Below are 16083 nucleotides of genomic sequence, written 5' to 3' on the forward strand. Positions count from 1 at the left end.
CCTGCAGTGCAGACAACCCTTTAGTTATTAGTAGGATTTCATAAGGTAAATTACTTCTCCATCCTGCTTCTCCTTCTCTGTTACCAATAAGGCTACAATGAAGAACAGTGTGTTGCTCATGTTCGTAAACAACATAACAATCCAGTTTCGTAGGGCAGCGTCTCAGATAACCATCAGAATACCTCACTTGAAGTGCAGCTTTTGGCTTATGTTTACTTCTAAGGTGTTTTACTTACTTTAAAATCCACTGAGAACAAAAGATCCATTGTGTGCCATGCTCTTTTGCATGTACCGTCTCTAAACGTATTGTGCATTACAGATGACACTGGGACCTAAACATGGTGAAAGGCTCTAAACATTGAAAGAGACAGAAAGCCTTATTTAATCTTTGTTTGAATCCTTCCTGCAGGAGATTTTGTGTAAACCTTATTACGACATGGTTAACCTGCGCCATTAGGGAACCCAGTTTTGGTGAGGTTTGAAAAAACGTGTTCGCTGACTGATGTGTGCTGGCAGGAGCAAAGTGAAATCAATAATAATCTAATCAGTTTTTACCGCAGTTGCAGCTAAGGAAAGCACAATGAAATACTTGCTGGCATGCAGGTGACTTAATACTTCATGCCTGATTCTTCTTGTTTACAATACAGGCTAACTCCTCTTCATCGTTAGAAACTGAAAGGTTATTTTGTAGGCCCACTGGTTTTGATATGCTTCCAATTATTTTAATAGACAATTATGTTAATGTGGGGGGTATTCAACTAAGTTTTACTCAGAACAGACCTCCTGAAATTAATGGACCTAACTTAGCCATGTTCATTAATTTCAATGAGTCTACTGTGGGTAAAATTTAGTTGAATATCAACCAATATGTTCCAAGAAATTTGCATGTTTAGCTATGCACTTTTTAAAAAAGAGCTGCTGGTTCTTTGTGGATTTAGTAAAACAGGTTTCAAAGTCCCTGGCTGAACTATGAAGCCCACTGGATGGCCTCTGGTTTTCAGCATCTTACAGCCTAAGGCTGTAAAGGAAAGAAAGGATGGATAGTGTACATTTAAGTCAGAATTCCTTGAAAGAAGGGCTGGATGGCCATCTGTCAGGAATGCTTTTGTTGTGATTCCTGCATTGTAGGGGGTTGGACTAGATGACCCTTGGGTGTCTTCCAACTCTACAATTCTATAAAATGTGACAAGTACGAAAATCCAACATTTATCACCATCTATTACGGTGCCAACATCTACTTTTAAGAATCAAGTATGAAAGGGTGCATTATCAGAACCCAGCAACTTAAATTATGTTCTCCAAAATATTAAAATGATGCTTTCATGTGACTTAACTGAAGCTAGATAATAAGGACCATAGAATTCCCAAAAGAGGTGAAATAGGTCCCTCAGCCACTCTTACAAGCAGCACCACTAGGCTCTATTTGTCAGCTGCTACTCTTTCTCTCTCATTCTTTTCCAGATATGACCTTGGACTTGTGTATAAGCTTTTCAGGACAAACAAAAGCATATTAGCAGCAAACATCCACAAGGCAACGTGCTGAGCAAAGCAAGAGCAGCTTTCAGCTTTGCTTCAATCAGGCAATGAATGCCACATAAACTCCATCGGAGCATCTGCAGTCACACAATGCAAAACAAGACACCAAACAGCTGGGATAAACTAATTTCATTCAACCAAGAATCAATTTCAACCAGCCCCAAATATCAAATACACACATGAGTTTCCTGACAAAGGTACACCTGATCACATCACAAGTATACTATTTACAGTGGCTTCCAATTCCCTCCTCAATACACTGACAAAATTATCTCCAAACAAATGCATGGTGCACCCTGAGGGGAGAATCAATGCAGCTGGCTTGTGATTAAATCACACTAGGCTGTTTGGCAGTTTTATTTTTGACTTCGCCAGAGTCCTCTACTCCCCAGGGTAAAACTGTCCAAGGAGGAGGACAGAATGCATAACATCACATCCATCATCTGTGCAGACAACCACTAGGAAATAGTCTCCCTAAACAACCGTTGGATATCATTTCTTCCCACATGGTCCAAGGGGTCTCTCTCTTTAAAGTGCCTTTTTTTTCTTTTTTTGCACTCTGGAGCACGGCTAATGCAAATTTCCAAATTCTGAGCAGCTTACAGCAGATGGTGAAATTGGCAAGTTGACACAGCCTTCCAGATGGCCACAGACATACGGCCCATCATTCCCGCTCCTGGTTACAAAGGGTGCAGACAGAGTGAGGAAACTGGGAACATGGCTGAACTGGTGGTTCTCAGTGTAACAGGGCTCCCATGGGTGGTGTGAATAGTTGGCGGGGATGTCCCTGCTCCTCCCAAACCTCTCCCAGTGGATACCTATACTGGGCCTGGCAGCAGGAGCCTATTCACTACATAAGCTTAAAAGGTGAAGTGCATAAAATTATGTATTGTGTGTGACAAAAGTGGATAGGGAGGTGCGTTATTGTTCTCTCTCTCTCTCTCTCTCTCTCTCTCTCTCTCTCTCTCTCATAACCCTAGAACCCAATGAAGCTGAAATGTGTGAGATTCAGGACAGACAGAAGAGAGAGAAAGAGTACGTCTTCACACACTGCAGTGTTAAACTGCAGAATTTGCTATTACAATTTGCAGTGGTGACACCAACTAAACTGGCTTCAAAAAAGGAAACTGGACAGATTCCTGAAAGATATGGTTGTCCATGGTAAACCACTGAGCCTCTTGGGCTTGCTGATCGGGAGGTTGGCGGTTTGAATCCCCACGACGGGGTGAGCTCCCATTGCTCTGTCCCAGCTCCTGCCAACCTAGCAGTTCAAAAGCACCCCAGTGCAAGTAGATAAATAGGCACCACTGCGGCAGGAAGGTAAACTGTGTTTCCGTGCGCTCTGGCATTCTATGCTGGCCACATGATCCGGAAAGCTGTCTGTGGACAAACGCCGGCTCCCTTGGCCTGAAAGCGTGATGAGCGCCACAACCCCACAGTCACCTTTGACAAGACTTAACCGTCCAGGGGTCCTTTACCTTTACCTTACTAGCCATAATGGCTATATATTACCTTGAGTACCAGACACAGTATGCCTCTAAATAGCAGTGCTGGGGAACGTGAGTGGGAGAATGGTATTGAACTCCTCAGCAGCTTGTGGGCTTCTCCTATCCATCCGGTTGGCCACTGTGGGAACAGAATGAGGACTATTTGGGTCTTCTTATGTTCTCTTCCTCACTCCTTGTCTTGTTAGCATGAGAAGTAAATGGAGCAATCAATGCTTAATCCCTTGGGGAAAATTTTGCATCCCTAAGCCCCATAACCATCTTGTGGGTGTATACTGACATATTTCTTTTCGGTGCTCCTAATCAGAGGCAGCGAGGACAAAGGATTCACTTCTGTGGCTGCACCAGGTAGTGGCACTCCCTGCCTTAATATATTTGTGTGGCTTCTTCCTTGATGTCTTTCTGGCATCACTTTAAGACACCTATTCCGGAACAAGTTAAATTTGTCTATTAACTATTCATTTTATCTGCTGTCCTATCCCAAATTCTTTTTAGTAATTAAACAAAAAATTTACTATCATCATCATCTTGCTTTTAAATGCCCTGGCTTGGATTGTTAGCTGTCTAAAGCACATTTCAAAAGCAGAAAGGCAGGATAATTTTTTTCCTTCAATAAACAAATGAACAAATAAGGCTTTGTTCTGTCTTAATCAACGAGCTGTGATTTTGACTGAGGAAGGCTAATTACAAAAGGATTTGAGAATCCCTGCTCTAAACAGCCTGACCTAATCTTGATATAACATTTATAAAGAAGAAGCCAACCAGTTCTGTTGGAATAACTTCTAAAGACTGTATACCAATGGAAATATAAGACTACGTAGGAGCTGAAATTTGTGCCCCAATTAATGTTGTGTTGTATATTGAAGAAAGCCAAGGTCTCAAATATGAGGAACGTGGGATGCCTCCCTTTTCCAGATTTCCAGTGCACATTTCACTCCTCAGAGCATGACAGACTTCTGAAAGGTACATTTAACTTCAGACTTCCACAGAGATTAAAATATCACATTAGAGCTGCCAGAATACACCTTACTCTTTATGAGGTCATTAAAACTATAATAAAACACCGATTACCACAAATTAAGTTTTTTATAAAAATTGACTTCTGCCTCTCAGTTTTTAATTTCACTTTAAGTGATTGCTCACTAGACAGATGATGAATATAATAGACCCAGCCTTCTGATCTATTTTGAAGACAGCTTACACAGTGGCCTGGCAGGAGAAACCACCTCAAGTGTAGCTGATTAATGTATATACTTTAGAAAACAACTAATCTTCCACTAAGAAGTTTCGGCTCCTTCAGGCTAGCTCTCTGTCAGTGCCTCATTATAAGATACAGCTCTTTCTTTTCTCAAGGTTGCATATGGCTAGTCAGACTCTGCAACAAAATTAATCTCTTCAGAATATATCTGGGGGGAAACCACTCGCTAAATATTCTGCTTGCAATATTTAGATTTATCCCCCCCCCCCCGAGAATTCAGGCTATTTTGGCAAACTGCTGGATGGCAGATATGAGATGAGACAGCATAAGAGAACAAGAACCAGGAACCTTTTGAGGTAGAAGGGGGAACTGGGTCAGACTTAAATCTCTATGCAACTATACAGGCAGGGCTGAGGAAAAAACACTGTCTGAAAATGTGTGGAGAGACACAGCCAGTCCATGTAGAGCCCATTGCTGCTCACTGTCCTCTTCATCATGAGATAGTGAAGGGGGTTATCTTTCACCCCCCAGAAAAACAGAATGGAAGCAGGAAGTCAAAAGAGTGAAGCTCCTTCCCAGTTCCATTTTTGACTACTTTTCAAGGCTCAGATCTGAACTGCGGGGGGAAAAAAAAAACAAAAAAAAGATTTGCCTATAGGGTGGGAAATGGAGTGATCTGGGGGGCTGGAGTGAGAGCGAGCTAGTGAGACAAGGGACACACATGCACTCACAAGCTGGATCCAGTAAAATGGATGGTCTTGAAATTCTTTCCCCCCCCCCAAGGTTTCTCACCACCACATGATAGGTCACCTGGTCAACAGCTATGTTATGTGATTCACTGGTGATTTTGTCATAATCATACGTAAAAATAATGAACATCCCTAAAGGATCCATGCCTTGGATGAATGTTTTTGTGTTGCTGACAAGCACCAAATTTATGGTTTTTACAGTGCAGTCCGTCAGTGTACTCTTTAATTTGATTATGTCTGGTGGGTCCGCTTGTAAAATAAAGCACATTCAGGAAAGCCATGGAATTGCAGTGTTGGAAGGGATCCAATGGTCATCTAGTCCAACCCCCTGCAATGCAGGAATCACAGCTAAAGAATCCCTGATAGATCCAACCTCTGTTTAAAAACCTTCACTGAAGGACACTCCACCACCTCCTGAGGTAGTCTGTTAGAAATTTCTTTCTGATGTTTAGTCAGAATCTCCCTTGTCATTTGGCTCCATTGGTTTGGATCCTACCCTCTGGAATGCAAGGAAGACCTAGAATCATAGAATTGTAGAGTTGGAAGGAACCACAAGGGTCATCTAGTGATCGCACCTAAAGCCAAAATTGCATAGAGACAAAACACATCAGATTCAATGGTAGATCGGAGTGTCAAAGTCCTTTTTCCAGGAAATCTGCCCCGTTTCTGCTCTCTTTTTTATTTAATTATTTTTTTGCCAAGTACATAAAGCTGAAAGCACACAAGTTAAATGTGCATAAATTGTAAGCACACTGTATATCTATATCTACATCTATACACACACAAACACAAACACAAATAAACAAGAGGATAGGAACAGCAAGATGGTAAGCAAGAGAGTGGGGAAGGAGAAACCAAAATGGTGACAGGAGCATATAGAGAAAAATGAAGAAAAGAAAAACGAATGGCTAAAAGTAACAATAAAGAATGGGAAAAGCCATAGAGAAAAATGAAAAAATGGGGAAGACAGGAAAGGAACAGGAATCAAAGACAGACGTGTGCTTGCTTTCTCGAAGGCAGGACAGACTGAGGTGACATCGTGCATCCTGGGTGTCACCTGCTTCCCAAGACATTGTGCCTGCCTCTGGCCACTTGGTGGGGCCCTAAAGCCCAGTCCAACAGCCTCACTCACACTGCACAAGATAAATGAGAGCTCCCAAATTTTTTTAAAGAGAAATGAAGGAAGGAAGGAAGGAAGGAAGGAAGGAAGGAAGGAAGGAAGGTCACTAAAACACACTGTGGAGAAAAACTACAGACAGCCTTTGCTGAGATACTGCTAATGTAGTGGCCAGATTAAGAAAACTGAATGGAAAGGTGACTGCTTATCATAGCATGCAAAGATGAATCAAAAGTTATTTTGCAGATTCCAAATGTTTGACTAGATTGTGGCCATGAACAAGAATATGGAAAGTGGCTGTGAGCATATGCAAAGTGCTTTTGCCTCATTACTTGCTGTTGCTCATTGGAGGAAGGGCTCTGAAGTCAGAGACAATGATTTCCACTTAAGCTTGAGCCCCGGTACCTCTCAATTAAGCAATGCCTAAAGGAAAGGCTGTGTTATGTGAATGAGGAGGGGAGCAACAATGCATTAAATCATTGCACCGGAAATGCAAACAAAAGTGTTTGCATTTTTGGAGCAATCAATACCCCCTGTACCCTGTACAAATTGTCACACATTTACTACTTTTCTCTCCTTGGTACTTTATGAATAACCGCCTACAGAAAATATGGGTGCAGGAGTCAGAATGTTTGGGAGTTAATCACATCTAACTGAAGAAGAACAGATGGCGTTTGCCAACAGCTGTATCTTGCTCCAATCAAATTCCAGTGTGTTCTGTTGTTATGAGTGCTGCTTCACACATTACAAAGTTCTTAACACAGGCACAACATAGCATGGAAACCGGAAAGAACTGAAGAAATCGGCTGAGAGAGGCAAAGCAAGTTAAGTTCACTGTAGCCTGGAGGCCCAGTTTGAAATGTCATTGCAGATCACCAATTAAATTTGGCGTATCAAGTCTACTCCCCCTTGGATAATACCCCTATACATCATGATTCCCTCATATGATTTGGCATGACCATTATTTATTAGTCAGAACATCTAGGACTAAAATATTGTGCAGCTTGAAGCTCAGGAATGAGATGGGCGATCTGAAGATAGGGCAGAGTATACATTTCCCTCACTTAATTTTATTGTGTTACTGTTCTTTGCTTTAAGAAGACAAAGCTTCCTGGCAGAGCAACTGATTCATTCTGAAAAGAGATGACTAAAACACAGATGACAGAACTAGATGAGATGTTTTCTGGACATCCATACAATTCATAATCCTAAGAAACCTGCAGGAATCTATTTCAAACATTGTCATCTATATCTTAGCTACTGCCAGTTCTTGCACTTATGGGATCATAACTGTCAAATTACAGGGATACACATGCATCAGCTTAATTAGAAGTTTCAGCCATGGACAGCTGACAGCAGGGAAATTATTAAGAGGGGGAATATCTACGTGAATAGGCTGAAAGTTGAGAATACTGTAGAAAGATTTCCACTGCAAGTTACTGAATTTCTACTCTCAAGTCAACCTCTTAACAGAGACAACACCTAATCTTTACATCATGGTCTGCAGATCAGGAACATACCACTAGCTTGCACTGTCTCCTGGTCTCCATGATTTTCTGCAACCATGATTTCTGAATCAGATTTTTTAAAATAAAGAAAGGCTTAGTGAAAACCAGGACTGCTTTAAAACCATGATGTTAAACCGTGGTTTCAGGTGGATTTGCATACCAGAATTTGGGGCAATCCTGGTTTGCAGAAACCATAGTTAAATCAGACTGACAGATTTCAGTATGCTATACTTAAAAGCAGACCAAGGAAGAGAGGGGGAATTTGTGCATAAGCCAGCATTGACTAATGTGAATTAATCTAGATTTCAGAAGTCTGTTAATGTCATACAGACATATGATTAAAAATATTGAGGTTGGAGTGAAGAATTCTACTGCTGTCTTTTGCAATTATTCTGATGTCAAATTCAACACAGTAAGTTCCCTTGAAGACAAGTCTGGGAAATTCTTGACTGTGGTGTTCATCATAAGAAACTGATCTAATGTTCTGAATTACTATGAAGATGTGGGAAAGGCAAAGGAAGACCCTCTCCCCGCCCCAAAAAAACCACTACTAACAAAGCCTTCTGTATTTTGTGCTTTCTTTCTCCCTTCCAATTTTTTGGGGTTCTCGCAAACAGGCCTGTGATGGATGGTTATATACCTAGACCAGATGGTGCAGAAAAATATCCTGGCAAGGCAGCCTGCTAAGCACACCATGGGGTGCTTCAGATTTTCCAATATATGAATAGTCATCAAAATATCTTATGGTATACAAACTAATTCAGAATTACAAGGAATACACATTAGAGGGGATCAGGGGCCCTTTATTTGTTTATATTAAAAATAGTAACCACATAGGTTCTGAGCTTGTTTGTCCCCAGATGCTTGTCAAAGAAGGATAATGAATGTCTCTGTCTTGGCTGCAAGATGACATTTAACTAGTAGGCCTGTGATGCAAAGTTGCTGGGAATGCAAACATATTGAAGGGTTTTTTGGATGGGAAACTAGAGCTTCGTCCAGTGATTGAATGATTAACTTAACAGGCACATATAAGAAGAGTATACTATGGTAACTATGTACCCTTGTGATGGAAATAATAAACAGTTACCAGATATTAAACACTGGGATTAAATGCAACAGCTAATTCAGAAATAGAAGCTGTGCCAACAATGGCACTGAGGATAGAACTACATGTTCAGCAGAGACTTGAATTACCAGACCCTGCTCACTACTGAATATGTAGCTCTACACAGTGAAAATACAACTGCTGACAAAAAATACAGGCATTAAGATTGGGCATAGATACTTTAGAGTTGAGGTCAGGTATGGGGGACTCCTTGGTCCTGAATGGGATAACCGTGTCACTAAAAGACCAGGTGCACAGCCTGGGAGTTATTCCGGACTCACAGCTGTCCATGGAGACACAGGTCAGTTTTGTGTCCAGGGCAGCTGTTCACCAGCTCCATTTGGTACACCAGCTGAGACCCTACCTGCCTGCACATTGTTTCACCAGGGTGGTTCCTGCTCCAGTTATATCCCACTTGGACTACTGCAATGTTGTCTATGTGGGGCTACCTTTGAAGGTGACTTGAAAACTACAACTAATCCAGAATGCGGCAACTAGATTGATGACTGGGAGTGGCCACCAAGACCATATAACACCAGTCCCAAAAGAACTATGTTGGCTCCCAGTACGTTTCTAAGCACAATTCAGAGTGCTGGTGCTGACCTTTAAAGCCCTAAACGGCTTTGGCCTTGTATACCTGAAGAAGCATCTCCATCCTCATCATCCAACCCAGACACTGGGATACAGCTCTGAGGGCTTTCCGATAGTTACAGGAAATCAAGCAGAGAGCCTTTTTGGTAGTCACGCCCGACCTGTATTACACCCTCCCATCAGATGTCAAGGAGATCTGTGATTTTTTAAAAACATCTGAAGGGAAGTGTTTAGTGTTTGATGTTGGATTGGATTTTTACTATTTTTTGTTGGGAGCAGTCCAGAGTTGCTGGAGCAACCCAGTCAGATGTGTGGCATATAAAAAGTTGTTGTTGTTGTTGTTGTTGTTGTTATACAAAGTATACTAATTTAATAAATAGTAAGTTGGCTGCAAAAGTACTTTGACACAGAATCCTCAGGCTGCACACTGAATTAAAATTCCACAATGCAAATTAAAGTGTTCGCAATATGGTTAACATTATTTAATATAGACAATTAACATATTTAATTAAATTTGTAGAATTGAGTCCCTGACAGAATAAGAAAGCTGGGAATGTACAAATAATAGTAATAATAATACTAATATTTTTGAAGGCTTCTAGTCAAACTAGTGGAGCCTCTTGTGAAGCCATTAAATAAACATAGCCTGTGAAAAAGAAGCGCGCACAATGCTGGACTACCCTCCCCTAGACATCCTCCGAACAGCCCTGGTGTGGAGTTATCTTGGGTTAGTCTGCAGTACACTGTTCAGGGAAGTTTTTAACGTGTGATATTTTACTGTATTTTCGGTTTTTATGGAAGCCGCCCAGAGTGGCTGGGGAGGCCCAGCCAGATGGGCGGGGTATAAATAATAAATTATTATTATTATTATTATTATTACACTCCCCACCCCTCACCTCAAAAGTAAATAAACTGGGGTCGGAGGGAGTTGTGGCCCGGGGGTGGGGTGGGGGTGGGACGGTTAGGGTAGAAACAACTGGCTGTTTTTTAAAGTGGAGCCATAGCCTGGATTAAGAATAATCCAGGCAATGCCCCACACTGGAAGAGTTTCTAATTGAGAATATTGAAAGGGGAAACATGATAAATAAGGAGCAAACCAGAAAGGGCAATGCGAAGGGCAAAGCCTGAGTGCATTTTCAGACTGTTCAGTCGGAAGCACACCAGAGGTTGTCTGAGCAATACAGGAGAGTGGCTGTGGGGATAGGGTGGCAGGGATGACAACTGGGATTGAATGTGATCTCACCAGGCCTTGCTTCTCTTGACTCTTCATCATATTTTTCACCCTCATGAGGGGAATGGGTTATGAGGCTGTCTGAAATAAGACTCATAACTGGTTAAACAAACAAACAGATGATAAAGAGTGCCTCTGAGGATGTGTTGAGGTCTTTCTCTCCAAGTCTTTTGTCAAGGATCCCAGGAAAAGACCAAGCTTTATGGTCTCACTTTGCTATTATCTAGGTTAAGAGGGTTAAAGCGCCAAGGAGAGCCCAACAGGTAGCGAGGGACAAGGCAGACGAGCTCCACACTCCTTGTGCCACCCCAGCCAGAGGTACAATGGCGACCCCAAAGAGGAGGAGGAACCAGTAGTGGTGGAGGCAGTTTTGCAACCTGCCTGCCTCCTCCTCCTCCTCCTCAGTTCATCCTCCGCTTGCTCCAGAGCCAAGCTAATCCCAGGCGCACTGTCCTTTTGCTCCTGCTCTAGCAGCCCTCCTCATTTCAACTCCAAGGCACACAAGCTCCAAGGTGGACCAGCTAGCCAGCCCTCGTTTCCCTAAGTGCACTCCAATCTCTGCTGGGAAGGAAGTGCCGGCTGCGTAGAGCAGCCCAGGCAAAGCCTGGCCTGGAGATATGGAGCAGGTGGCACTTGACCAGATTCCCAGCCACTTCCTTACCTGCCCCCGAAGCTCAAATCAGGGGACTTTGATGGATTGGGGGAGGAGAGAAAAGGCTTCATGTCTACATCACTCTCTGCTCTTGGCCCCTGCCGAAAGCCCACTAGCTGATGGCCTACCTCATCCCCTGAAGCACTGGCTTTCCTAATGAGGCAAGAAATCCGTGGTACTTAGCAAGGGCTCCCATGCTTTAGAGAAAGACTTGCTCCTGTTTAGTGGCAGCTTTAGGACTGAAGAAGCTTCATGGCTTAGGTTATATGTGGGTAATTCCAGAAACTGCTGGCCCGCTCATTGTTCTCTGTAATCTTGGCTGAGGAGTGTTTTTAAGGCCTGTGTTTTTAAGGCCTATTTGCGTGGCACAGAATCTTGAGTCAAACAATTTGAGCCAAGAGTGTGTTGCTCTGGAAAGATCTCTGGGAAATTAAAAACTCGCTCCTAGGGACTTTAGATTCCAGGCACATATTTAACTACTGAAGGAACATTTTAAAAATGGAGAACTTGTGACAGATCTGATACAAGACAAAAACATTTTAGCACCACAAAAGAGTTCAGGATGTGGTTATCCAAGGTTTTTTCTACCAATGGAGATAAATTGTCCCACATTCTTAAAAATAATTAAAGCTGAGTTGTCCCTGGCAGAGCAATTCTAAAGCAAAGATTGCTGAAGAGGCATTAAACCTGAAAGCCACAACCCTACATCATGTGATTAAAAAATACGAAGCAAGGGAAGCTGCAATAATATTCTTTTTGAGATCTGTTCTACTACTTGTGCCTGAAACCTAGATCTGCATATAAAAGATCCTTCCAGGGGGATTGATGGGCTCATGGCTCAAAAACCAAGCAGAAATTCAACCAGTTACGAGGCTACAGACTTGGCGATCCATCATATATCTCACCTACTCTATTGTTTTTCCGATAAATATGATTTGGCAGGCAGCTAAGGAACAGTTATGGTGTTTCCAGAAGAAAGATTTCCCCCAGTGCCAGGTATAGCAGTCACAGGATATACAGGGACTATTCCAATTTCCATTCTAAGGGTCCAAACATTACTAGAGAGACCAGCATGAATGTCAGGCTGAATTAATGAGATGCACAAAATCTGTTTTCCTAATATGTAGTTTTCTTGTGATACTCTTTCTCTATTTGGGGTTGGCTTAAAACAGCCAAAGGGAAGACAGTCAGCATGACAAGGCCTTGGGCTAAAGGGTAGGAAACAATGCCATCATCCCAAAGGGTAAAACTGGAAACCTACACCCCCCCCATTGCTTTACTGCTCATGTGCAGTTTACACACACTACATTGCACTGATTACAACCATGAGATGTAAGAGTCAAAGCAATAAAGCCTAACCATTTATGAAGATATTTCAGACAAGCCTCCTTCAGAGCCTTCAAGTTCTGTGAGTTCTCCCTCCCCTACAGCAAAATTTGTAGGTGAGATCTCATCAGGCTGAAGGCACTAGGTGAGTCTCCCTGGGGAGAGCATTCCACGAACAGGGAGCCACCACAGAAAAGCCCCATTCCCATGTAGGAGGCGCATTAAGAAAGGCCTCAGATGATGGTAACAGGGTCCAGGTAGGTTCATATAGAGAGTGGCAGTCCTTTAAGGATTGCAGTCCTGAATCATTTTAGGTTTTATAGGTCAAAAGAATGTGCAAAACAGGCTGTAAACAGCAGCACTATCAATGCTGTATGGGGGGGGGGTGAGATTCTACACCTCCTTGGGGATGCTTGTTCCATTGTGGAGGAATATTTTACCCTGCTCAGTGATGGCTCCAACAAGCATTTTTCTTGTCTTTGTGGACTCCCAACAAGCTTGACTCTCACTACTTCACCAAAATACAAGTACAACTGTCATATTTTTTAAAGGTTGTCATTCTGATCACCTCAGCTCACCACTTGATATGTGCAGGCTCCTATCCTCACTCTCACCAGTTCTCTAAGCAGTTGAATTAGCTGATGAGACGCAGTGCTCTTTCAAGCAGTACACTGAGATTGCCTCCTAATATGGAAGAGGAACAGGAGGCTTGGCAGCAGCTGGTGACTAAGGTCAACGCTCCCATTATTCATTCCCTGCTTCATTATATTAAATTAAATAAACGTCTGGACAAAGATGAAATCAACATAAACGCATAGAGGCAGCTCAGAACTGGCATACAGGAGATCCCATTTCATTTGCAGGATTCATATCTTCCATTGTCACACTGCAGACATCAAGCATTTCCATGCAAAAGATCTAAGCCTGTGTTGTACTTTCAAGCCTGGGAGCAGATAGTATGACTATACACCATTAGGCAGGACTTGTTATAGCTACCAATAATGCTTTGCCCTACTTTAAGTGCATCTGGATTTGGCTTCCAACAAGAGCATTAGGTTTAAATGCGTTAGTTTAGTACCTTATGAGCCAAAATGCCTTCTTTTTCAAGTCAACTGTTTATTTTAAGCAATTTTATTTTATTTTAAGCAATGTTTTAAGGTACTGATCCATGATGCCACCTGCTCACCAAAGATAAAATGCTACCTAATGCTAAGCATCTCTATACACCTCAAACTGGTATTTTCAACCATATCCTTCCATTCAAGGCCACTGCACTCATGTAGGACTTACTTGGGAGCTATGTGTGTGCTATTAGCCAGCTATGTTACAAGAAAACTGAAAGCATTAAAAGATTAAATCCATCCTTTGCACCCTAGATTCCCACCATAATGCTCTTTATTAGGAAGTTAAGACTTAACAAGTGGCTTAACAGATGGATAAAGCTTTTCGTTTAGATAATCCGCAGGCATATTGCCCAGTTCGAGACTACAGAATTATGTCCAAAAGGGAACAAAGTAAATGGCTTTGTGGCAGTCCAAGAGTCTTGTCTACAACATCATTTCTCAATTCCATCATGGTGCTGCCCTCAAATCTTCACCACATTATGTCATTCTGAGGAACAAACGCTACCAATTCATTTCTGCCACCCCAATCTAGAAATTCCCCCCTAAAATGGTCCTATTCTTAACAACCAAAGGCAGCCACAATTGGCAGGTCTGCTCACCAAATCCAGCGGTCCATTCTTTTAAAAGATCCATTTAAAGCTTGACCAAAACACAGAGGAGCTTACAGATCTCCTTGTGTCCCTTTGAGTGAAGAATGGCTCTTCCTCACCTCCTCCTTCCCTTTATCCTACTTAATAGAAACAAGCAGTACTGGCAGAGAGGAACTGAGCTGCATCAGATTAGGTGCAATAAGAGTTTGGACACCCACATTTGCAGGTAAGTTAACCTAGAAACTTGGGTATCGTGATCCCATCACGTCCAAGCCACACTGATTATACAGGCACCTTTCACATTGATGCCAATCAATCCTGCATTCAATCCTGCCTCTGCAAGCTGCATAAAGGCAGAGATTGCAAGAGAATGTGATCCATATAGGGAGGGGGTGCAGGGTGTGAAAAGACCCCTATATGAGGGCCCATCAGCAACATGAAAGTGGACTGGAGGACAGGTCAGCTAGTTAAGAATAAAACAAGTTGGCTTGATTTTTCTGTCACCTTCTTAATTCATTCAGCCTAGTGAGTGATTGATTGATTGATTTCAGATGAATAACAAACACCTGCCCTTCTCAGTTCTCTTTCCCATGCTGGGAGGAATTCTCTTCTTTGGTCATCACAGCTTTTGCCAGGGAAATAGGGAGACATTAAAAATAAAGCTTGGAATGCAAAGGTACTCCCCATCCCACCAGCCAGACTGAATGTCTAGTTTTTGCCACAAGAGTCCTATCCATGCAGTTTGGGAAAAATACAAATGCGAGAGATTAGGCATTCTCATCTAAAATAAGTAACGCTGCACTGCTCAGCCTCGCTATGCATACCGTAAGAGATCCATTCTGTGTGGTGGCTGTGTTCGTGTTCTGTTCTCCGTGCGCCTGTGTACTCCCATAGATTGTCAGATTGTGCTCGCTGGTCTGGCCTGCATAGTCCTGAGTGTGGGGTACACCATACTCTGTGGGGATCCCATTCTGTGGGGGAGGTGGGAATGGGATTGTTGTGAATGGCTGGACCATCGTGTCAGGAGTAGCTGTCGGCTCCTGGTTACCCTGCGAGTGAAAAAGAAAACAGCATTTAATATACCATCCCCCCAAAAGAGCTCTTTCAACGAACAGTCTTTCAAGGGCCAGGATAAGTTCTCTTTCATTCCTCAACAACAAGAACACATACTCCCCGAAGAAGCAAGCAATCTTGTCTCCTGGAAACCATCTGCACGCATTTTCTTTAGCATGTTTAATGTGTAACAATAAGTGATAAGATCAAGTTTTCAAGATCAAAAGACCCCCCCACAATCCTATTAACTGCAGAGAAGCATGCTATCAAACTGAAATACTGGGTTCTTACTCATGGCACCAGAACAAAGCGTGTTTTTGTTGCAGTTTTGTTTTTGTTTTTTTTAAAAAGAGGAAAATAAAACTGCAGAATATTAGAGCAGATTTGTACCCCGACATCTCATTAAACTTTAGAATGGGTATCAGTTGATACATTCTTTGTTTACTAGTGCAGACCATCCCTCCTTCACTGTAGTTCAAGGTAGATTGTTTCAAGGTTACTTAAGGAGCACCTCCACCTATTTGCTGAATAAAGTGCCCTGCCATCTGAGTCAACTCACTGCCACTCATTAAGGCGTCCTTGCCATCAAGGGAAGTTGTAATGACTGCTTTACCCCTTACCCTGCAACAGTTTAGTAGAAATAAAACAAAATTTCACCATCTATATTAATTTGTTTAAAATAATTAGTTTTAGTTTTAGTTTTGCAACTGTAAGCTGACAATGGAGTTTCAGAATGACACCCAAAGATAAAAACTTTTTTTAAAAAATAATAACATTAGTTAAGTTGACTTCATTATT

At 42.2% G+C, this 16083-nt stretch overlaps 1 protein-coding gene across 23 annotated transcripts in view; it reads right to left on the bottom strand.

Moving 5' to 3' along the window:
* RBFOX2 (RNA binding fox-1 homolog 2) overlaps nucleotides 1-16083 on the bottom strand; it is a gene marked incomplete at its 5' end in the record, with an annotated part of 175398 nt that overhangs the window by 53279 nt on the left and 106036 nt on the right. For all 23 annotated transcript variants that reach the window (XR_014012380.1, XR_014012381.1, XR_014012382.1 and 20 more), the window contains one exon: nucleotides 15057-15281. Coding sequence is in view for 20 of the 23 variants with exons in the window: in XM_081211012.1 (XP_081067138.1) it covers nucleotides 15057-15281 (225 nt within the window). The remainder of the gene's footprint in view (nucleotides 1-15056; nucleotides 15282-16083) is intronic.

The sequence above is a fragment of the Podarcis bocagei genome, assembly GCF_964188305.1.
Source record: "Podarcis bocagei genome assembly, chromosome: 10".
NCBI lineage: Eukaryota > Metazoa > Chordata > Lepidosauria > Squamata > Lacertidae > Podarcis > Podarcis bocagei.